The following is a 23,508-nucleotide window of genomic DNA, read 5'->3' on the forward strand; positions in this document are numbered from 1 at the left end:
TGAGTTGCTTCTTTTAACCACATAGCTTATTTTTTCTTCCCCCTTCCTTCTCAGTTTGATAATGTTTGTACAAATGTTTATGCACTAGCAGATGATGTGCTCCCTGCACCCCAGCTCCAAGATGAGCATTCACATAGTGATTGGGTCACTGAAGTCACCTGGGCTGACTAGGAGGATTTATCAGTGGAGTGACATACAAAAAGGCCACATGGTGCTAAGGAGGTCGGGAAGATGTCAAAACAACAGATAAGAAAACATTAGTGTGGGCTGGGCATGGTGGCTCACACCTGTAATCCTAGCACTCTGGGAGGATTGCTTGAGCTCAGAAGTTCAAAACCAGTCTGAGCAAGAGTGAGACCCCTGTCTCCACTAAAAATGGAAAAATTAGCTGGGCGTCATGGTGGGCACCAGTAATCCTAGCTATGCAGGAAGCTGAGGCAGCAGGATCACTTGAGCCCAAGAGTTTGAGATTGCTGTGAGATATGATGACACCTCTGTCCCCTACCCAGGGCGACAATTAGACTCTGTCTCAAAAAAAAGAAAAAAATAAAAAGAAGAAGAAAAGAAAGAAAACATTAGTGCACTAAAGTGACACTAATTCAGTGTGCTTCCCAGAATAGCAGCAAGAGCATTCACCAGGGAGAGAGCTGATTAGAAATGCAAATCCTTGGGCATTAGCCTAGACCAGCAGTTCTCAACCTGTGGATGGCGACCCACAGCAACTGTATTAAAGGGCCGTGGCATTAGGAAGGTTGAGAACCACTGCCCTAGACCTATTGAGTCTTGATCTCTGGGTAGAGCCCAGAATTTCTGTTTTAACCAGCTCTTAGAGCCACCCTTATGGATGCGAAAGCTCAAGAACCACCAGCCTACAACAGTGCATGGCATACAAATCACCTGGGAATCTAAAATGCAGGAACCTAAAATGCAGGTTCTGAAACATGGCTCTGATGTTCAGGCAGGGTTGAGAACCTGTAAACCAACACCCTAATTCTAGTGCGTGACACTGACCCATTCCAGATCATCTAAATCAGAATCTCTGGAGGTGGGATCCAGGCATCGGTATACCATAAAAAGTTCTCCCAGTGATTCTAATATGTATCCAAGGTTAAGAAACCACTGACAAGAGAAAAATTTAAGGTCCCTCCAGCTGTAAAACACTACTTGTAGAAGTAAAATTATATCATACATCTTCCTGTCTTTTAAGTAAGACATCCTGAGTATAAAAGCATGTTATGAGGAGGTTAAGTGTGATTATGGCCAATAGTAGTTAACAGGTGACATATTTAAAGGCTACTAAGATTAATAAGGCTCTTTGCTACTGGCATGCAAGTCTTACCTACACTTTTTGCATCTCTATGGCCAAGTATATAAGATTATTTCTTCTTTATGATGTTAGTTAACTTTTCTTCTCTTTTTGGATTTCTTACCTTATATTTGTGTGCTATTCCTTTCCTCCCCATGTGAAAGAATGCTCACAACTTCCAATTCTGCTGTTGCTACTATCACTCATGCATTCAGGTTATGTTTATTAAGCAACTGTTATGTGACAGGCACTATTCTAGGTGCTGGGAATAAGTACTTAACAAATTAAAGTCCCTTTACATTGCAGTAGGAAGTAATACACAGATAAATCACGTGTTCATAAATACAGTAAGGCAAAATAAAGCAGGGCAAAGAGCACAGAGAGTCCCAGAGGTGTGGATGCTGTTCCACCTAAGTGTGCTTCCATAGAAGAGTCAAGGATGGCCTTTCTGATTAAGTGGTACTTAAGCAGACACCTAAAGGGAGTGAGGGGAAAGTCATGTAGGTATCTGGAAGAGGGACCCAAGCAGGGCCAACAGCAAGCACAAAACCCTAGTCCAGGGTGGGTCGGGGCATGTCTTCAAAGAAAAGCAAAGAGACCAGAGCGGTTCGAATGGAGTAAGTTAGAGAAGAATGGTGGGAAATGAGGTCAGAAGCTTGGCAGGGGCTTGTACAGTGGTGTAAAGACTTCGGCTTTTATTCTGAGTTAGAGAGGAGGCCATCAGAGAATTCTGAGCAAATGAGTGATGCGATCAGGTATTTTTAAAGTATCACTGTGGCTGCCTGGGAGAGAACAGACTGTAGGTTTTCTTTTCTTTTTAAATTTTAAGAGATTGAGGGGTTACAAGTTGAATTCCATTACATGTATGTGTAGTATAGTGATGAAGTCTGGGCTTTTAGTGTACCCACCAGCTAAATAGTGTACGTTGTATCGCACAGGTAATCTCTCACCCCTCACTTCTTCCCACTGTCCCCGCTTTTGAGTCTCCAATATCCCTTACACCACTCTGTGTCTTTGCCTGGCCATAGTGTAGCTCCCACTTACACATAAGAACACGTGGCATCTATTTTCTGTTCCTGAGTTACTTCACTTAGGGTAATGACCTCCGATTTCACCCACTTGCTGCAAAGGCATTATTTCCTTGTTTCTTATGGCTGCGTAATCCTCCATAGCGCTTCACACTTGCAAACACACACACACACACACATTATCACATTTTCATGATCAACTCTTTGGTTGATGGACATTAGGTTAGTTCCACATGCTTGCAGTTGTAAATTGTGCTGTGATAAAAACATACGTACAAGTTCAGGTATCTTTTTGATATAATAATTTATTTTCCTTTGGGTGGATACCTAGAAGTGGGATTTCAGGGTCAAATGGTAGATCTACCTTTAGATCTTTGAAAAATCTCCATACTGGATAGTGAGGACAAGATGGCGGACTGAAGCCAGCTTTCAACAAAGGCTCCCGTCCAGAAGGAGAGTTAAGGGACAGGAATTTAGTAAATATCCTGGTGGACTTGAGCCCCACCAAGAGAGAAGGCTGAAGAACGCACATCAACACCGCTGAGGCAAGTTGTGATCACAAGGACGCAAACAAAAGCTGAGACTTCAAGCCAGAGTAGAAGTTGCAATAGGATCGAACAGAAACCAGCTGAAAACAAGACAGAACCACTTTGCTCCACCACACCAGACAGGGCCCCAGTTTCTCAGGCCACAACACTGTAGGGCCCTCGATAAAACCCCAGGGGAAAAACCAAAGGGAGTAAACCATGGGGCGGAATCAGCGGAAAAACTCTGGTAACATGAATAACCAGAATAGATCAACCCCCCCCAAGAAAAGATACGGCAGATGTGATTGAAGATCCCATTCATAAACAACTGGCTGAGATGTCAGAAGTCGAATTCAGAATTTGGTTTGCAGACAAGATTAATAAAATGGAATTAGGAATTCGAGGAGAAATTCAAAAATTGTCTCAAGAATTTAACGAATTTAAAGACAAAACCACCAAAGACTTAGACACACTGAAACAAGAACTTACAGCCCTCAAAGATATGAAAAATACAGTAGAATCCCTCAGTAACAGAATGGAGCAAGCAGAAGAAAGGATTTCTGACATTGAAGATAAAGTCTTCGAACGCTCCCAATCTCTCAAAGAGGAAGAGAAATGGAGAGCAAAAACGGATCACTCACTCAGAGAGCTCTCAGATAATTCGAAAAAAAACAACATAAGGGTTATAGGAATTTCGGAGAACGATGAAGTGGCTGCCAAGGACACAGAGGCCCTTCTACATGAAATTATGAAAGAAAATTTTCCAGACATGCCTAGAGAATCTGAAATTCAGATAGCAGACAGCTTCAGAACCCCAGCACGATTCAACCCCAATAAGCCATCTCCCAGACATATCATAATTAACTTCACTAAAGTTAACATGAAAGAGAAGATTCTCAAAGCAGCCCGGCGAAAGAAAACTATAACGTACAAAGGTAAGAATATTAGAATAACTGCAGATCTCTCTGCTGAAACTTTTCAAGCAAGAAGAGGCTGGTCATCAACTTAATCTCCTAAAGCAAAAAAACTTTCAACCCAGGATCTTGTATCCAGCTAAACTGAGTTTCATCTATGATGGAGAAATTAAATACTTCAATGACATTCATATGTTGAAAAAATTTGCCATAAGTAAACCAGCTCTTCAGGATGTTCTCAGACCTATCCTCCACAATGACCAACCCAATCCTATACCACAAAAGTAAACTCACTCAGAAACTTTGGATCAAACTCCAACTTCCACACTGGCGAAAGGATTAAAAATGTCCACTGGACCTTTGAAAAACTCGATACCCAAAATTCCACCAGACTTATCAATACTCTCCATCAATGTGAATGGCTTAAACTGTCCTCTAAAGAGGCATAGGTTAGCTGACTGGATACAAAAACTCAAGCCAGATATTTGTTGCATACAAGAGTCACATCTCAAATTAAAAGACAAATACAGACTCAGGGTGAAAGGATGGTCATCCATATTTCAGGCAAATGGTAATCAGAAAAAAGCAGGTGTTGCAATTTTATTTGCAGATACAGTAGGCTTTAAACCATCAAAAGTAAGGAAGGACAAGAATGGTCACTTCATATTTGTTAAGGGTAATACTCAATATGACGAGATCTCAATTATTAATATCTATGCACCCAACCAGAATGCACCTCAATTTATAGGAGAAACTCTAACAGACATGAGTAACTTGATTTCCTCCAGCTCCATAATCGTTGGAGATTTCAACACTCCCTTGGCAGTGTTGGATCGATCCTCCAGAAAGAAGCTGAGCAAAGAAATGTTAGATTTAAACCTAACCATCCAATATTTAGATTTAGCAGACATCTACAGAACATTTCATCCCAACAAAACTGAATACACATACTTCTCATCAGCCCACGGAACTTACTCCAAAATTGATCACATTTTAGGTCACAAGTCTAACCTCAGTAAATTTAAAGGAATAGAAATTATTCCATGCATCTTCTCGGACCATCATGGAATAAAACTTGAATTGAGTAACAACAGGAATCTGCATACCCATACAAAAACATGGAAGTTAAATAACCTTATGCTGAATGATAGCTGGGTCAGAGATGAGATTAAGAAAGAAATCACCAATTTTTTGGAACAAAATGACAATGAAGACACAAGCTATCAGAACCTCTGGGACACTGCAAAGGCAGTTCTAAGAGGGAAATTTATAGCACTGCAAGCCTTCCTCAAGAGAACGGAAAGAGAGGAAGTTAACAACTTAATGGGACATCTCACGCAACTGGAAAAGGAAGAACATTCCAACCCCAAACCCAGTAGAAGAAAAGAAATAACCAAAATTAGAGCAGAATTAAATGAAATTGAAAACAAAAGAATAATACAACAGATCAATAAATCAAAAAGCTGGTTTTTTGAAAAGGTCAATAAAATAGATAAACCTCTGGCCAACCTAATCAGGAAAAAAAGAGTAAAATCTCTAATATCATCAATCAGAAACAACACAGACGAAATAACCACAGACTCATCAGAAATCCAAAAAATCCTTAATGAATATTACAAGAAACTTTATTCTCAGAAATATGAAAATCTGAAGGAAATAGACCGATACTTGGAAGCACGCCACCTTCCAAGACTTAACCAGAATCAAGTGGAAATGTTGAACAGACCCATATCAAGTTCAGAAATAGCATCAACTATACAAAACCTCCCTAAAAAGAAAAGCCCGGGACCAGATGGTTTCACGTCAGAATTCTACCAAACCTTTAAAGAGGAATTAGTACCTATATTACTCAACCTGTTCCAAAAGGTAGAAAAAGAAGGAAGACTACCCAACACGTTCTATGAAGCAAATATCACCCTGATCCCCAAACCAGGAAAAGACCCAACAAGAAAAGAAAATTATAGACCAATATCACTAGTGAATATAGATGCAAAAATATTCAACAAGATCCTAACAAACAGAATCCAACAACACATCAAACAAATTATACATCATGACCAAGTTGGTTTTATCCCAGGGTCTCAAGGCTGGTTCAATATACGTAAATCTATAAATGTAATTCAGCACATAAACAAATTAAAAAACAAAGACCATATGATTCTCTCAATTGATGCAGAAAAAGCTTTTGATAATATCCAGCATCCCTTCATGATCAGAACACTCAAGAAAATTGGCCTAGAAGGGACTTTTCTTAAACTGATAGAGGCTATCTACAGCAAACCCACAGCCAATATCATATTGAATGGAGTTAAATTGGAATCATTTCCACTCAGATCAGGAACCAGACAAGGCTGCCCATTGTCTCCAGTGCTTTTCAACATTGTAATGGAAGTTTTAGCCACCGCAATTAGGGAAGAAAAGGCGATCAAGGGTATCCATATAGGGTCAGAAGAGATCAAACTCTCGCTCTTCGCAGATGATATGATTGTGTATCTGGAAAACACTAGGGACTCTACTACAAAACTCCTAGAAGTGATCAAGGAATACAGCAGCGTCTCAGGTTACAAAATCAACATTCATAAATCGGTAGCCTTTATATACACCAACAACAGTCAAATTGAAAAAGCAGTTAAGGACTCTATCCCATTCACAGTAGTGCCAAAGAAGATGAAATATTTGGGAATTTACCTAACAAAAGACGTGAAAGATCTCTATAAAGAGAACTATGAAACTCTAAGAAAAGAAATAGCTGAAAATGTTAACAAATGGAAAAACATACCATGCTCATGGCTAGGAAGAATCAACATTATCAAAATGTCCATACTACCCAAAGCAATATATAATTTCAACGCACTCCCTATTAAAGCTCCACTGTCATATTTTAAAGATCTTGAAAAAACATTACTTCGTTTTATATGGAATCAGAAAAAACCTCGAATAGCCAAGACATTACTCAGAAATAAAAACAAAACAGGAGGAATCACACTACCAGACCTCAGACTTTACTACAAATCGATAGTGATCAAAACAGCATGGTATTGGCACAAAAACAGAGAAGTAGATATCTGGAATAGAATAGAGAACCAAGAGATGAATCCAGCTACTTACCGCTATTTGATTTTTGACAAGCCAATTAAAAACATTCAGTGGGGAAAAGATTCCCTATTTAACAAATGGTGCTGGGTGAACTGGCTGGCAACCTGCAGAAGACTGAAATTGGACCCACACCTTTCACCATTAACTAAGATAGACTCTCATTGGATTAAAGATTTAAACTTAAGACATGAAACTATAAAAATACTAGAGGAGAATGCAGGGAAAACCCTTGAAGAAATTGGTCTGGGTGAGTATTTCATGAGGAGAACCCCCCGGGCAATTGAAGCAGCTTCAAAAATACACTACTGGGACTTGATCAAACTAAAAAGCTTCTGCACAGCTAAGAACACAGTAAGCAGAGCAAGCAGACAGCCCTCAGAATGGGAGAAGATATTTGCAGGGTATAACTCTGACAAAGGTTTAATAACCAGAATCCACAGAGAACTCAAACGCATCAGCAAGAAAAAAACAAGGGATCCCATCGCAGGCTGGGCAATGGATTTGAAGAGAAACTTCTCTGAAGAAGACAGGCGCACGGCCTTCAGACATATGAAAAAATGCTCATCATCTTTAATCATCAGAGAAATGCAAATCAAAACTACTTTGAGATATCATCTAACTCCAATGAGACTAGCCTATATCACAAAATCTCAAGACCAGAGATGCTGGCGTGGATGCGGAGAAAAGGGAACACTTCTGCACTGCTGGTGGGAATGCAAATTAATACATTCCTTTTGGAAAGATATATGGAGAACACTCAGAGATCTAAAAATAGATCTGCCATTCAATCCTGTAATTCCTCTGCTGGGCATATACCCAGAAGACCAAAAATCACAACATAACAAAGATATTTGTACCAGAATGTTTATTGCAGCCCAATTCATAATAGCTAAGTCATGGAAAAAGCCCAAGTGCCTATCGATCCACGAATGGATTAATAAATTGTGGTATATGTATACCATGGAATACTATGCAGCCTTAAAGAAAGATGGAGACTTTACCTCTTTCATGTTTACATGGATGGAGCTGGAACATATTCTTCTTCGTAAAGTATCCCAAGAATGGAAGAAAAAATACCCAATGTACACAGCCCTACTATGAAACTAATTTGGGACTCTCACATGAAAGCTATAACCCAGCTACAACTTAACAATAGGGGGAAGTGGGAAAGGGTGGGGGGTAGAGGGAGGGGAATCGGTGGGATCACACCTGTGGTGCATATTACAGGGGTATTTGCGAAACTTGGTAAATGTAGAATGTAAATGTTTTGGCACAGTAACTGAGATAACGCCAGAAAGGCTATGTTAACCACTGTGATAAAAATGTGTCCAATGGTATATGAAGTGAGTGTATGATGCCCCATAATCATATCATTGTATACAGTTATGATTTAATAAAAAAATTAAAAAAAAAAATCTCCATACTGATCTCCATATAGGTTGTACTAATATATCTTCCCAATAATGGCCTATAAATGTTCCCTTTCCACTGTACCCAAGCTGATACCTATTGCTTTTTGACTTTTTAATAATGGCCATTCCCCTGGGAGGAAGCTGGTATCTCATCGTAGTTACAATTAGTGATGGTAAGTGTTTTTTTGTATGTTTGCTGACCATTCGTATATTTTCTTTTGAAAACTTCTGGAGCACAGATTACAGGTTTTCTTATTTCCTAATTGGGGCAGCAAGTACATTAGCCAACAACAATAATAGTAACAAAAAAGCTTATGATGAAACTTAAGTTTCAGTGTCCAAACACTCAAGCATAGGTACGGATACGTTACCATAAACTTAATAGAGACCAAAGCATCAAGGTTCACCCTACCTGGATCTCAGACGTCTGTGGAATGCAAGATTTAGGTCTTAGTGGCAAGAGAGTTGCCATTTGTGGAAAGGGGTCAATATCTTTCCTTGGTTTCTCTTGACGGAAATGCCACAATTTCAGTTCAGCATTGGCATGTTTTGCTGAGGCTGAATGAGTAACACAGAATCTTGGGCCCCTGTTTATTGGAAAAATGAATTTAAGACTGAACTAGACAACAGACTTCAAAAATCAAACGTCTACAAAATACATAATAGCTGTGCTTATGAAACTATCCATTTTGTCATACCCCCCCCACCTTTTTTTAGAGACAGAGTCTCATTTTATTGCCCTCAGCAGAGTGCCGTGACATCACAGCTCACAGCAACCTCCAACTCCTGGGCTTAGGTGATTCTCTTGCCTCAGCCTCCCGAGTAGCTGGGACTACAGGCACCCACCACAATGCCTGCTATTTTTTTGTTGCATTTTGGCTGGAGCCGGGTTTGAACCCACCACCCTTGGTATATGGGCCAGCGCCCTACTCACTGAGCCACAGGTGCCACCCTATCATACCCTTTTTAAATAATATCAACTTCTTTTTCTGTTGCCTAGCCCTAAAATGTTTTTCTATGATACATTAACTTCCTATAATCCAATTCACTCATATTAAAAAGGCAATATTATTAGGGCAAAATCCTAAGTATTGTTATGTTAAAATTATTATCTGTTTGATAAGAAAAATCTGTATCTTACAATGAAGCAATTTTAAAAATAATTCATGTTTCTAGTAAAATAGACATAAAATGTACTTCTGACAATGTTCAAGCAGTTAAATATTTATTTATAGCACCAAATAAAAATTAATAGAATGAAATTCACATATGAATGTTTTCATAATGTTTAAGCATAGTAGTAAAGTAGGTTATGATTCATATTATTTATCTTCAATCCTTAAATTTGAATGTAAGAATTAATTTTACAATTTATATAAATGAGAGACCAGTACCACTGCCAGAAACTGGGAAAAAGGAATATCTGGCACAGTATCAAGGCCACACTTAATTGGATGGCTATCCTGGTATTCAGTATCTGGACTAACTCTTTATTGGATACAGAGTTAACTCCAGCTGTCAAGGCCTGCAGCTAATTGCTTGTTGGACCAGATTTTCTCCCTGATGCCACATTTCGAAGACTAATTCCTATTCCATATTCCAGGGGCTAGTAGAAAATTGGTTCTCTTTAAATAAGGAAGAAGGTAGACATCTTTCCTAGTGTGAACAGAGATTGGAAGTGGGAAAAAAACCAAAGTCCATAATTTAGGATCCAGAAAGCATTCTGTGTATCTCCATGGTCATTCTATACTATATTCAGAAGTTTTACTTGCAGACTTGGAAATATCCGAAATTACTTATCTGCATGTTAATCAGTAAGTGAGCAAATCTATAAGCCCTTCTTGGCCAGGCATGGTGGCTCATGCCCATAAACCCAGCATTTTGGGAAGCAGAAGCAGGAGAATCATTTGAGGCCTGAGGCCAGGAGTTTGAGACCAGCCTGAGCAACATAGTGAGATCTCATCTAAAAAAAAAAAAAAAAAAGACCCTTATCAAATCTTTATCAATTAAAACACACACATGATGTGCAGGAAATCCAGATGCCTCAAATGTCTGATTTACATCATTTGAGAATATTATATGACTCCATATGTCCCTGCTGCACTTACCATTTTAATTTTACATTCTTATTTAATTTGTATAGCTTTAATACCTGAGTGGTCACTACATGAATTCATCTAAATATTACGGACTAGTTCATTATGAATCCTAAAGTGGTACTGTATTATTTTTTATGCTTCTATTATACAAGTTCTCATGTGCAATGACAATACACATCTTAATTCTTAAACTCTACCGAGAGAAGACATTTACCATATAACCACCTATGACTTGTATCCATTACACATATGTGTGTGTATCCAATGGTAATAAACAAAAACTGAAAACAATTTTAATGTCCCTCAATGGGTGAATGAACAGAGCACTTCCATACAATGGAATTCTACACAGCAATGAAAAGGAAGGAGCTAGTGATACACACAACAGCCTGGATGGATCCAAGGGAATTAAACTGAATTTTAAAAAGCTAATGCCAAAAGATTACATAATTTCATTTGTTAGCAGTTTCCAGTAGTTAGGGATGGGTGGGCTGAGGCAGGAAAGAGGGAGGCAGCTGTGGTTTTTAAGAGGGCAGTACAAGGGATGCTTGTCCTTGTGATCGTGTGACTGTGGTAGTAGATGCCTGATATAAAATGGTAAAATGACAGAGAACTAAATGCAGACGCACACACAGAGGGGGGTGTGCTGACCTAGTGAAATATGAAAAGACCAGTATCAATGTCAGTTTCCTCATTTTCATATTGTGCTATAGTTATGCAAGACGTTACCACTGGAGGAAATTGTATAAAAGGTACACCGTATCTCTTTGTATTATTTCTTACATGTACATCTAAACCTAAAATTATCTCAAAACAAAAAGTTTAACTAAAAAAAGGAAACACTACTGAATTGGTCTTACTGAGTATTGTGTATACAGGTACCCACTATAGTATAATTTATGCCTTTCTATATGTCTTAATTGTTTAAGAATAAAATCCTTTAATGAAAGAAAGAACAGCACTCTCTGTATAGGAAAGTATGAAGCATATAAAGTAATCTGGAATACTTAGATGGAAGATGATGCCAAGAAATGGGCACGGAATAAAATCATGATGACTTTATTTGCTAATTTAAACTGAGGAAACTGAGCTTTCCACTGAAAGCTCTGGAGTAAACAGTGAAAGATTTAAAGCAGCGAAGTGACACAATCTGATCCATCACGGTCACGATGGACAACTCCCTGATCTTCAAACAGCACACATTTCTTCCACTGCGCCCATTCTCTTTTCCTTGCGTCAAGTCCCCAGAGTTTTCAGTAAAATGACCTTTTCTCCATAGCCTGTGCATTTACCACACTTTCTTTTTTTTTTTTTTTTGTAGAGACAGAGTCTCACTTTATCGCCCTTCACTAGAGTGCCGTGGCATCACACAGCTCACAGCAACCTCCAACTCCTGGGCTTAAGCGATTCTCCTGCCTCAGCCTCCTGAGTAGCTGGGACTGGAGGCGACCGCCACAACTCCCGGCTATTTTTTTGTTGCAGTTTGGCCGGGGTTGGGTTTGAACCCGCCACCCTCGGTATATGGGGCCGGCGCCCTGCTCACTGAACCACAGGCGCCGCCCTTACCACACTTTCTTTAATCTCACTAAAACATTCACATCATGTTTCTCCCATTGTACTATGACCACTAGACTAGACCATGTTTCACCCTTGTATCCTCAACATAGTACTTGGCCTATACCAAGTGCTAAAAAAATATTTATCGCCTCAGCACCCATAAGCTCAGTGGTTAGGGTGCTGGCAACATACACCGAGGCTGGTGGGTTTGAACCTGGCCCAGGCCTGCTAAACAACAATGACAACTGCAACAACAACAACAACAACAAAAAATAGCCGAGCTTTGTGGCAGGTGATAGTCCCAACTACTTGGGAGGCTGAGGCAAGGGAATCGCTTAAGCTCAAGGGTTTGTGGTTGCTGTGAGCGGTGACGCTACAGCACTCTACCGAGGGCAACATAGTGAAACTCTATCTCATATAAATAAATATTTATCACTTTATGGGGGCAAGACATGATTGCAAGAAGGACTTTGCCTAACAATTGCAATCAGTGTAACCTGGCTTATTGTACCCTCAATGAATCCCCAACAATAAAAGTACTTTGAGTGCTATTAAAAAATATATATATTTATCAAGATGATAAATCTGCAACTCTAGCTACATGCATACACACACACACACACACACAATACCAATTTTATGGGATACCAATCATAGAAGGGTCACAGTTAAAAGGGAATTTAGATATTGTCCAGCATTACTATGGATTTAAACTCACCCAAATATACAGATTATCTAAAGGATAAGTACCTTCAGGAAGGGTAAAGATATAATAATGTTGTCATTTTATATTTCTATATGTTATATATCCATAAGACAAAAATGTATAACTCATAACTAGCTAAGAAAAATGAAAGTAAAAGAACTTTGATTTATGTTCTTTTTCTTACCAATACAGAAGTAAAGGTTTTACAACTTCAGACTGAATATTTTTTAAATGTTCTCGAGTCCACTGAGATGAGTCTAGCAGTTTAAATTTTGATAAAATTTCTGTAGAAAGGTAGCAGTCTCCACTGCTCACTAGATAGGATTTTTTCATCTTCTCAAGATGTCTGAAAGAAAACACATATCCACACACTTGGATAAAATCTTAAACTACCAAAAGGCTTTCACTTCCAGAATGTTTCAGACAAGTAGTGGGTGAAATAAACAACCAGTTCTGAGTGTCAGAGAATACCAAACATTTTTGTGGAGATGTTATTTCTCACAGTTATGGGTATGGGAAGAGTTTTTGTGATGGGCTGATAATGACCTTGCAAAGCTGCCTCATCCCAATCTCCAGAATTTGTGAAGATATTACCTCACATGGTCAAAGGAACTCTGCAGATACGATTCAATTAAGGACTTTAAGGAGATCATCCTGGATTATCTGCTGGTCCCAAAGTAATTGCAAGGATCCTTAAGAGGGAGGTAGGAGGGTCAGAGCCGTAAAGGAAAAGATGTGAGTACAGAACAGAGGTCAGAGAGACAAGAAAACGCCATGCAGTTGGCTTTGAAGATAGAAGCAGAGGCCATGAACCAAGGAAGGCTGGTGGCTTCATAAACTGGAAAAGACAAGAAATAGATTCCTCCCTAAAGCCTTCTGACCTCCAGAAGTAGGAAAGAATAAATAAAACTTAGTTATTTTAAGCGATTACATTTGTGGCAATTTAGTACAACAACAACGGGAACTACTACAGTGTTGATACTGAAAAACCTATGTATATTACTTATATATCTTAATAACTTTCCTGTTATGTCTTGAAAAGTGGTAGTGACCTTCCACCCCATAATCAATCAAGTCATGCTTTATAATGAACCATTTGGTGACACCTACTTTTATAACTATGTAGAACAACAAGCTCTATGATCTGAATGCCGTTAAACTAACTGGAACAACCCAGACACTAGCATACACTCAGTCGAGTGCTTAAAGGGAATTACAGTCCGCTATAGTTGATGAGCAGATCAGGAGAATGCGGACAAGTGAAGGACTTTCCTAAAACAGGGTCCTCTTAAGGTTCTAGACGTACAGTAAACCAAAACATACGGAACTGACCAAATGAAGCCTTGAGCCTCATCAAGCCTGCAAGAGCATCTCTAGCAGAGATACTAATCCAGATATCTGGCTATCTGGCATCTAAGGAAAAGACCGTGGAATTTGTTAACCAAGCAGGCTGCTAGGAACAGCAGGCTCCTTTCACTGGTGTAAGGTATCTATCTTATGCCAGTGTGGTTGTCTAACTTATAAATATTTTTTTCTATAAAAATTCTACACCATTGAAATGTTACAAAAACTAAAATAGAATAATTAATTTGAAAGTAGTTCTACAATTTATGGGAAGAAACGTTATGCAAATAATTGGTATGATTATTATCTGAAAGCTATGAAATCAGAAAACTAGTAAAATCAATATTTATTGTTATAAATATTTACAAAGATCATAAATTACATTTTTACATTTATTTTAGGCTTTCTCCCTTTGCTTAAATAACCCACACTAATATTCTCTAATTTGTTTTTAAATTATTGAAAAATAAGAAAAATACCTTTGAAGTCTTCCAGAGTCCTTAAGAACTTTTAACCTCTCAATATCCATCCATAGCCACCAATATCTTTCTCCTAAGGTACCTTTTAAAAATTTCTTAAATCTTTCAAACTCCTTTCTATTGCCAATTTCATATGCTCTATGAGAAACACACCAGTCGGTCCTGCTCTCAGGTCCGGTGCTGTCACTCTTTGAAATTGTTTCTTCCCAGGTCTCTTCTGATCCTTCCTTTGCCTTCGCAGGGAAAGATTCAAAAGTATCATCAAATGACACTTGTGTGATATTGTGGAAGTTTATATAGCCTGGGTATTCTCCAAATGGCTCTCCAGTCATTTTTTGAATTGCTGACAACAAAATAAAGTATATATAGGAGTTCAAAAATTCTTCACATGTTGAGAAATGTAGGCTTTCACCATCCTTGTACTTTTCAACGTATATTCTCAGAAGAGCTTGAGAAGGAGTGTCTTGTAAAGATACAGAACCTTCCTCTTCTTCTTCATCTTCTTCTTCTTCAAATTCAGAAATTAATTTAGTTTTAGATGGCCCCTTTGGTGTCCTGGGATGAACTCCATCATTAAAGATAACACTCTCTGTATTAAATCATAAAAGGCGATTAGATGAGATATGAATACAAAACTTTTTATTATTAAATAGATGTTATAGAGCCATGACGGCAAATGAGTTTATCACACATAGTCACTGCACGGGCCAATGTCTTAAGAAGGATTCTGAAGCCAGAAAACAAACTGCCATCAGGGATCAATCTTGTATTCTCTGGACATGGAAGGAGAGAATGGTAGCAGATGGGCTAAATATTTGACATTCCTAACCCAAGGGATATTCAAGAAGACCATTATATGCTTTTAAAATGCGACATGTCAGACCGATACAGAATGTCAATACATAAGGATGAACTCCATTAAGGAATTAAACGACTGCATGTGCTTTGATATTTCATGTTGTAAGATAAAGGGAAATTATCTGCCATAGATGATGAAATCATAGATGAACCAACCCAAAATGGAGTCAATATCAGCAATTTTTAAAAATTCACTATTTCATCAGAAAGATTCAGTTTCCATCATACTTAACAGCCTTTCATTAAAGTTACAAAATGGTATAAGGCATTTAGAAAGGCTTATAATAAATTATTTTTATACTTTTACTGAAGAGATAGCATTTACCTGATCTTTTCTCTCTTTCAAAAATCAGTGAACTATCTGAAATATCTGATGTTAGTGCATTATTCCACACGGTAAATCTACGCCTTGAATTGTCACAGACCAAGGGACTATTGTATACTGTGCCCTCCCTCAATTACTATTTCCTCAGTTATCAGATTTCAAGTCTCAGTGAACTGGACACATTTAATTACAAATTTTATTGAAATTTCCCAAATTTCCCAAACGATAAGAGATTAGACTTTGTGAACCTGTGAATCCCCTGGAATTGAAGGCAGCAGTGACAGAGGGAGACGTTTCTGCTCACCTCCCTCCTGCCATCCTTCTTCCTGTTCACTGTCTTTACTCTTTAATTTTCTACTTTAATATTTTGGGAAAACGGCAAGAAACCTATAAATCCAGCTATGCTCAATTACAAAGATTCCTTTCCTCTTTCCCTAGAGTTACATTCAACTCCAGAGAATCCAGATTTAACTTTCTCAGAGGTTGCTTATACTTTCAAAGGAATCAGTTAAAAACTGTGGCTCAGTCGGTAGGGCGCCGGCCCCATATACCGAAGGTGGCAGGTTCAAACCCGGCCCCGGCCAAACTGCAACCAAAAAATAGCCGGGCGTTGTGGCGGGCGCCTGTAGTCCCAGCTGCTCGGGAGGCTGAGGCAAGAGAATCGCTTAAGCCCAGGAGTTGGAGGTTGCTGTGAGCTGTGTGAGGCCACGGCACTCTACGAGGGCCATAAAGTGAGACTCTGTCTCTACAAAAAAAAAAAAACAAAACAAAACAAAAACTGTTGGTGAATTCTTGAGTTCCTCTCCCGGATGTTTTTTCTCCAGCAATATCATGATGACTCCTACATTCTATGAGAACTTTGTATCACACACAAAAGCTCCTCGCAGTAGAAATGTATCTGCTTTTGAAGGTGAAAAATAATCTGAACTTCAAAACAGCAGGGAAACTCAAGGAGAGAGAAATGTTGTACCAACTGCATTGCAACAAAGGCTTAGTAAGAATTTGTAAAGTTTCACAGGAAATAATGACAAGACACACATTTATTGTTGGCATATTAGGTACCATGCACTACGCCAGGCATTTTCCACACATTTACCAAGTTTCATTATTCTAATCTTACAGATAAGAAAAGCAAGCCTGTCAGAAGTGGAATAACTCACCAAAGGTTACACAGCTAATAAATACAACATGGATTTCTAAACCCATCCTTTTCATTCCAGTAGGAAACAGAGTTGGGGGTAGTGGGTGTGGATAACTTTTTTTCTCCCCAACCACTAAGTACTCTACTATAAGATTAGAACAAATAAACAAAAATTGAAAGAGTTCTGAAGTCATTCTTGGCCTTTCCTGCTTACCAGAAACAGATGAAAGAACTGGTGATTCGATTCTGCTGTGTGGTGTACAACAAGGTGATGAAAAGGTTGACACTGTTTGCTGACATTTTTTGGCTAATGAAAACCAATCTTTTGTCTGCGTGTAGGAGGCCTAGGAAGGAGATATTTGTTTAACATAAGATTAGTCATATTCCTTCCATCACAAACCTGTACAAATTATGATAATAACATTCAATTTGCATAGTATGCTACGTAAAGGAAAAATTATCCCATGAAAGAAAAGACAATTGTACTCAGAAAAATTCATTAGCTAAGACAGCGGTTCTCAACCTGTGGGTCGCGACCCCTTTTTTTAACAATGAAAATACATTGCGGCATTAGGAAGGTCGAGAACCACTGAGCTAAGAGAATAATGAGAAGGAAATTTCTCTCCAGATATTGTTCTTAGTAGATAACCAAAGGAAAAAACTAAGCCCAATACTCATCAAATTCTCTAGTCTCTCAGTCTCAGGCTATTGCTGACCAAAGCAAAAGTCTATAAATTCACTACAACTTGGTAGTCACCATGGCTCATCAATCCTTTGGTGCATCTTTGGCTAGCTGCTCACATTTACCTCTTACCCAATTATTTCATAGCCCCAATTCTGTCTGGCCTGGATCCACGTTTTTGTTTGTTTGTTTGGGGTGGGGGTTATTTTTGTTTTTAAGAGTCTCACTCTGTTGCCCAGCCTAGAGTGCCATGGCATCAGACTAGCTCGCAGCAACCTCAAACTCCTTGGCTCGAGTGATACTCCTGCCTCAGCCTCCCGAGTAGCTGGGACTATAGGTGCCAGCTACAATGCCCAGTTAATTTTTCCATTTTTAGTAGAGATGGGGTCTCACTCTTCCTCAAGCTGGTCTCGAGCCTCTGAGCTCACGTGATCCTCTCACCTCAAAGTCCGGGAGTGCTAGGATTACAGGCGTGAACCACCATGCCTGGATCAGTGCTTTTAACAACTCGTCCCCCATTATGGCAGAGACTCTATTCTTAGTACCACTGGAAAACTCTCTGAGCTCAGCTGACTCTTTGCCACAGATTCAGTTTTCACAACTTTGCTTGGATTGGATGCTTCCTGCATACTGATTACCTGACTGTCTGCCCCTGGACACAGCCCTCATTTTCTCTTTTCTTTGTGGACCCCTAAACCAGCCAACCTAATTCCTGGGCTGATCCTTAGCTTCTAGAATCCCATCTCCAAGAAGCTCCTATCTCAGCTTTCCTGGGAAAATTCCTCTGCCTGCCTCTTTCAATGATATCCTCTCCTATTTTTCCTAGAAAATCCAAGTGTTCAACAGAAAAGGGAGTGTCTAGCATTCCTTTCATTTTTCATTTCTCCTTTCTCCAACTGAGTCAGCTGTATGGTTGGCATTTAGCTTAAGGAACACTGAAGAAGAGGAGGGATGATGAAAGAGATTATTATTTTATATCTATTATGCAGAATTAACAGACCAAATCAAGCCACATCATGAGACCAAAGTGAGACAGAGAAATGAGGGGTGGTATCTGAATAGTTACTGCCCCTCTCATTAGGTAAGGTTTCCTAGGTGCATAAAAGCTTTAAAAGACTGATTCACTTCTGTTTCCTCTTTCCTTCAAAACTGTTATTTGTTATGAACTATATGTTTATTCAACATACAGTTGAGTGACTACTTTATTCCAAGCAATAGACTAAGCACTGACAGGAGGCCAAAATAATGCAAGAACATTCAGGGAATTGAGAGAGGCCAATATACTAGTGTCCTTGCTATTTCAACTGCACAAAAAGGATGAGAGAGAGAAGCCACTTGTCAGACATAAAAGTAGCTAATTGTGCCCCTTTATACTTTTAAAAGATGAGTCAATTGTTTTTTAGATGCTATAATTGAAGACTCAAAGAAATATTACCGGTTATTATAAAAATTAATCTCTATCTATAATTATGGCTTAAATAATTTAAGGGCCCAAAGAACTTTGAATCCTCAAAGCTCACAGGGTATTGAAAGTTAAATAATTGAGTAAACAGAAATGAGTTCTTTCATCCACAAAAATAGCAAAAGCACACTAGCTTAGATTTTTCCTCTCTTACATTTGATTAAATTTGCATGTAAGAAATCAGAAAGTATCCCCCGGATTGATTCTTCCATTTGTGTGTTTATTGGTCTCAACTATCAATGCATATTTTTATTTTCATGACATTCCTGACATTTCTATAACATATAAATGAGGATAAAAAATACTTTAAAATAAGTATAAGTCAAGAAAAACATCCCTTTAGTATATCATTAAGTATTATTTAGTGGAAATAATAGAACTGGCATAATTTTAAACATTTTTACAAATTTTGCTGATAGAAGTGAAAAACTACAAAATTAAGAGCCATACATGAAAAAAAGTTCAAGTAATGTAAAGAAAGTCCATCCATCTCAACACAAATGGCAGAGAGGCTTCCTCACATGTGACACCTCAGATTAATCAGAAGTACCCACCCAGAATACTGCTTTGAAAAGAATTTGTAAAATCCTAGCCAAGTCCTAGCTTAGCAGAAAAATGTATAAAATTGATTAACAATGTCAATCGTGGATGGAGGTTATGAGAGTAACATTCACATGGCAACATATTTGCCATTCCTGATTTTTACAAAAGTGTGCTTCCAGAGATTTGATAATTAGAGGCCAAAGATCAAACAACTGTCTTCACTACACTGTGACTCTTTAAAAGGACACTTGATTCCAGGTTGTATGTCTTCAAATCCACTCGTATAATCCCATATTTCTCTAATCATGAAGGACAAATTTATTTGATAGCAGTTAAACAGTAAGGCATTTTACTACTAAGGAATAATCCAGACGACAGGAAAGAAATGACTCTAACATCTTTTTGTACAAAAGTAACAATTCAAATAATCAAAATCCTGGAATGAACAATGAAACCATGGATATAATTCAAGATACCATTGATTCCCAGGTGGCACAGCGTGTTAATCCATGCCTTTGCTACTTTAGACACGTGGGCTGTTTCTAGTTACATTTCAGTAAACGAGTACAGAGCAAATGAGTTGACATAAATCCACAAGAGCTACTGCTAAATCCATTTTAGAAGTATGTAGAATCATTTTCCCTTTCTATGTGGTACAAATGAAATTCATACCCCTAAAATGAGAAGTTTTATTGAAGTAACGAATCATAAGAAAAAAAAAAACACTCATACTTTTACCTCGCCAAGAGAAATGTAGAACTTTTTCATAAGTAGAAGATTATCTTCTTCAGTGGCGGGAGGTGGTGAACTGTGCGGTTTTTTCAGGATCCAAGGAGAAAATTTTGTACCTAGTGTGAAATTCATACCTGACTTGCTCCATCGTGCTTGCGAGACCAATTTGGCTAACCTGTATTAGAAATTACACAATTTTGAAAAAAGTTTCAAATATGGTAGAAATCAAGAAAAAAAAACACTAAAATTTTATTTTATGTATTCAAGCCCATTTACTCCCCCCAACTCTGCAGGATGATTCTCTTAGGCTTATTCACAAAACTACTCATTAGTTGATAATTATTCTGTTTTAATCTACTTTAACGTAAAAATGGTTATTCTGAAGAAAGGTCACATTGTAGGTACTTACACTTTAAAAGTCAAGGAACAGAAAGAAAAATCTTGGCTCTACATTATGGTATGTTATCTTTTTCATGTCACACTAATCCTCATTTTTAAATTCCCTGAACATAAGTACCATTGTCACCAACAAACAATTTAAAAAATATAATAACCAGTTCAACGCCCATAGCTCAGAGCCAAAACATATACCAAGGCAGGCAGGTTCGAACCCAGCCCAGGCCTGCTAAACAACAATGACAACAACAACAACAAAAATACCCAGCGTTGTGGTAGGCTCCTGTAGTCCCAACTAATTGGGAGGCTGAGCCAAGAGAATCGCTTAAGCCCAAAAGTTTAAAGTTGTTGTGAGCTGTGACCACAGCACTCTATACTGAGGGAGACATAGTGAGACTCTGTCTCAAAATATATATATATATGTGAGAGGGACATAATGGACATTGTACACTCAAAAAGGGGAGGGTGGCAGTGAGATGAAGGATGAAAAATTACGAAATCCCAGCTTTCACCAGTGTACAATTGATTCATGAAACAAAAATCCATTTGTACTCCCTAGATCTATTGAAATAAAAAGAAAATTAGGAATAAAATAAAACAAAAGAAAAATATAATAGCCAAAGAAATACAACCAAAGTACATTAATAAATGTAAATGTAAAATTTCTGCCGAAAAGTTCAGTGGGATCAGCATCCGCCCGGACCTCTGTAAGAGCTGTGCTGCAACCTGCAACCCGCGCCTGCTCTGACTTCTGTACGAGCAGCGCTGCAACATGCGACCCGCGACCGGTGCCCGCCGGGTCTCCGCACGCCCTGATCAGGAACTCCAGGAGCCACACAACCCCGCATCAACCCTCCTATACCCTCCCTGCCTCCACACCGGCTCTCTCATCTGGCCAGGGATTCTGGTAGCCATGTGCCCTCCAGAGACCTCCCTGCCTCTGTGCAGAACCCTTCTCCTGGCCAGAGACTGCTGGAGCCTTGAGCCCTCTGTGACAAAGTCACTGGGCACCAGGCACTCACAGAACCATGTACACCACCCCAAGCCCTGTAGCTGGATCCAGGGGTGTCACACTCCAGAGCTGCTTCCACAACCAGAACTTCCTGGCTGGGGCAGCCCCAGAGGAGCTACACAGGGTCACTCCCTACAAAGATCCTGGGGTCTAATCTTGGAGAGACACCTCCCCCACTCTGAAGATGGCCAGGGGCAACAGTGAAAAACAATCATGAGGTGAAATCAATGAAAATACTCTGGCAATATGAATAATCAGAGTAGATCAAATCCCCCAAGGAACAATGGGGCAGACACAGCACAAGATCCTACGCACAAAGAAATAGCTGAGATGTCAGAAATCGAATTCAGAATCTGGATAGCAAATAAGATCGAATTAGAATTCCAAGCAGTAACCCAAAACATGTCTCAAAAATTCAACAAATTCAAAGACCAAATGACCAAAGATTTTGACACATTGAGACAAGAAGTTGCAGCCCTCAAAGATCGGAGAAACACAGTAGAATCCCTCAGTAACAGAATGGAGCAAGCAGAAGAAAGGATTTCTGACATGGAATACAAAGCTTTCGAACACTCCCAAACTCTCAAAGAGAAAGAGAAATGGAGGGCAAAAACAGATCACTCTCTCAGAGAGCTCTGGGATAATTCTAAGAAAACCAATATTCGTCTTATAGGGATCCCCAAAAGCGATGAAGTGGCTTCACAAGGCACAGATCTCTTCTCCATGAGATTATGAAGGACAACTTTCCAGACATGCCAAGAGATTCTGAATTTCAGATAGCAGACAGTTTCAGAACTCCAGCATTACTCAACCCAAATGAGACATCCCTCAGACACATCATAATCAATTTCAGTAAAGTTAATATGAAGGAGAAAATTCTAAAAACTGCCAGATGAAAGAAAACCATTACCTACAAGGGGAAGAATATTAGAATAACTACAGATCTCTCTGCTGAAACCTTTCAAACTAGAAGAGGATGGTCATCAACTTTTAATCGTCTAAAATAAAATAACTTTTAACCCAGGATCCTGTACCCAGCTAAACTGAGTTTCATCTATGATGGAGAAATTAAATACTTCAATGACATTCACATGTTGAAGAAATTTGCCATAACTAAACCAGCTCTCCAGGACATTCTTAGACCTATCCTCCATAAAGACCAGAGTAATCCTCCACCACAAAAGTAAACCCACCTAGAAAATTTTGATCAAATTCCAACGTTCAAGTACAAAAGGATTAAAAATGTCAACTGGACTCTCAAAAGGCTTATCAACATTCTCAATTAATTAGAATGGTTTAAATTGTCCTCTAAAGAGGCACAGGTTGGCTGCATACAAAAACTCAAGCCAGATATCTGCTGCATACAAGAATCGCATCTTACATTAAAAGACAAATATAGACTCAAGGTGAAGGGATGGTCATCTATACTCCAGGCAAATGGAAAGCAGAAAAAAGCAGACGTTGCAATCCTATTTGCAGATGCAATATGCTTTAAACCAACCAAAATAAGGAAGGATAATCATGGACACTTCATATTTGTTAAAGGTAATACTCAATATGATGACATTTCAATTATTAACATTTATGCACCCAACCAGAATGCACCTCAATTTATAAGAGAAACAAAACAGATATGAGCAACTTTATTTCCTCCAGTTCCATAGTAGTTGGAGGTTTTAACACCCCTTTAGCAGTGCTGGATAGATCCTACAAAAAGAAGCTAAGCAAAGAAATTTTAGATTTAAACTCGACCATTCAATATCTGGACTTAACAGACATCTACAGAACATTTCATCCCAACAAAACTGAATACACATTCTTCTCATCAGCCCATGGAACATACTCCAAAATCGACCACATCCTAGGCCACAAATCTAACCTCAGCAAAT

At 38.7% G+C, this 23,508-nt stretch overlaps 1 protein-coding gene across 2 annotated transcripts in view; it reads right to left on the minus strand.

The window, feature by feature from the left end:
* RGS22 (regulator of G protein signaling 22) overlaps positions 1 to 23,508 on the minus strand; it is a 203,240-nt gene that overhangs the window by 129,412 nt on the left and 50,320 nt on the right. For both annotated transcript variants that reach the window (XM_053559391.1, XM_053559392.1), the window contains 5 exons: positions 20,218 to 20,386; positions 17,007 to 17,136; positions 14,469 to 15,057; positions 12,830 to 12,991; positions 8,696 to 8,870 (listed from right to left, as the gene is read on the minus strand). In XM_053559391.1, coding sequence (XP_053415366.1) covers positions 8,696 to 8,870; positions 12,830 to 12,991; positions 14,469 to 15,057; positions 17,007 to 17,136; positions 20,218 to 20,386 — 1,225 coding nt within the window. The remainder of the gene's footprint in view (positions 1 to 8,695; positions 8,871 to 12,829; positions 12,992 to 14,468; positions 15,058 to 17,006; positions 17,137 to 20,217; positions 20,387 to 23,508) is intronic.

The sequence above is a fragment of the Nycticebus coucang genome, chromosome 13 (assembly GCF_027406575.1).
Source record: "Nycticebus coucang isolate mNycCou1 chromosome 13, mNycCou1.pri, whole genome shotgun sequence".
Taxonomy (NCBI): Eukaryota; Metazoa; Chordata; class Mammalia; order Primates; family Lorisidae; genus Nycticebus; species Nycticebus coucang.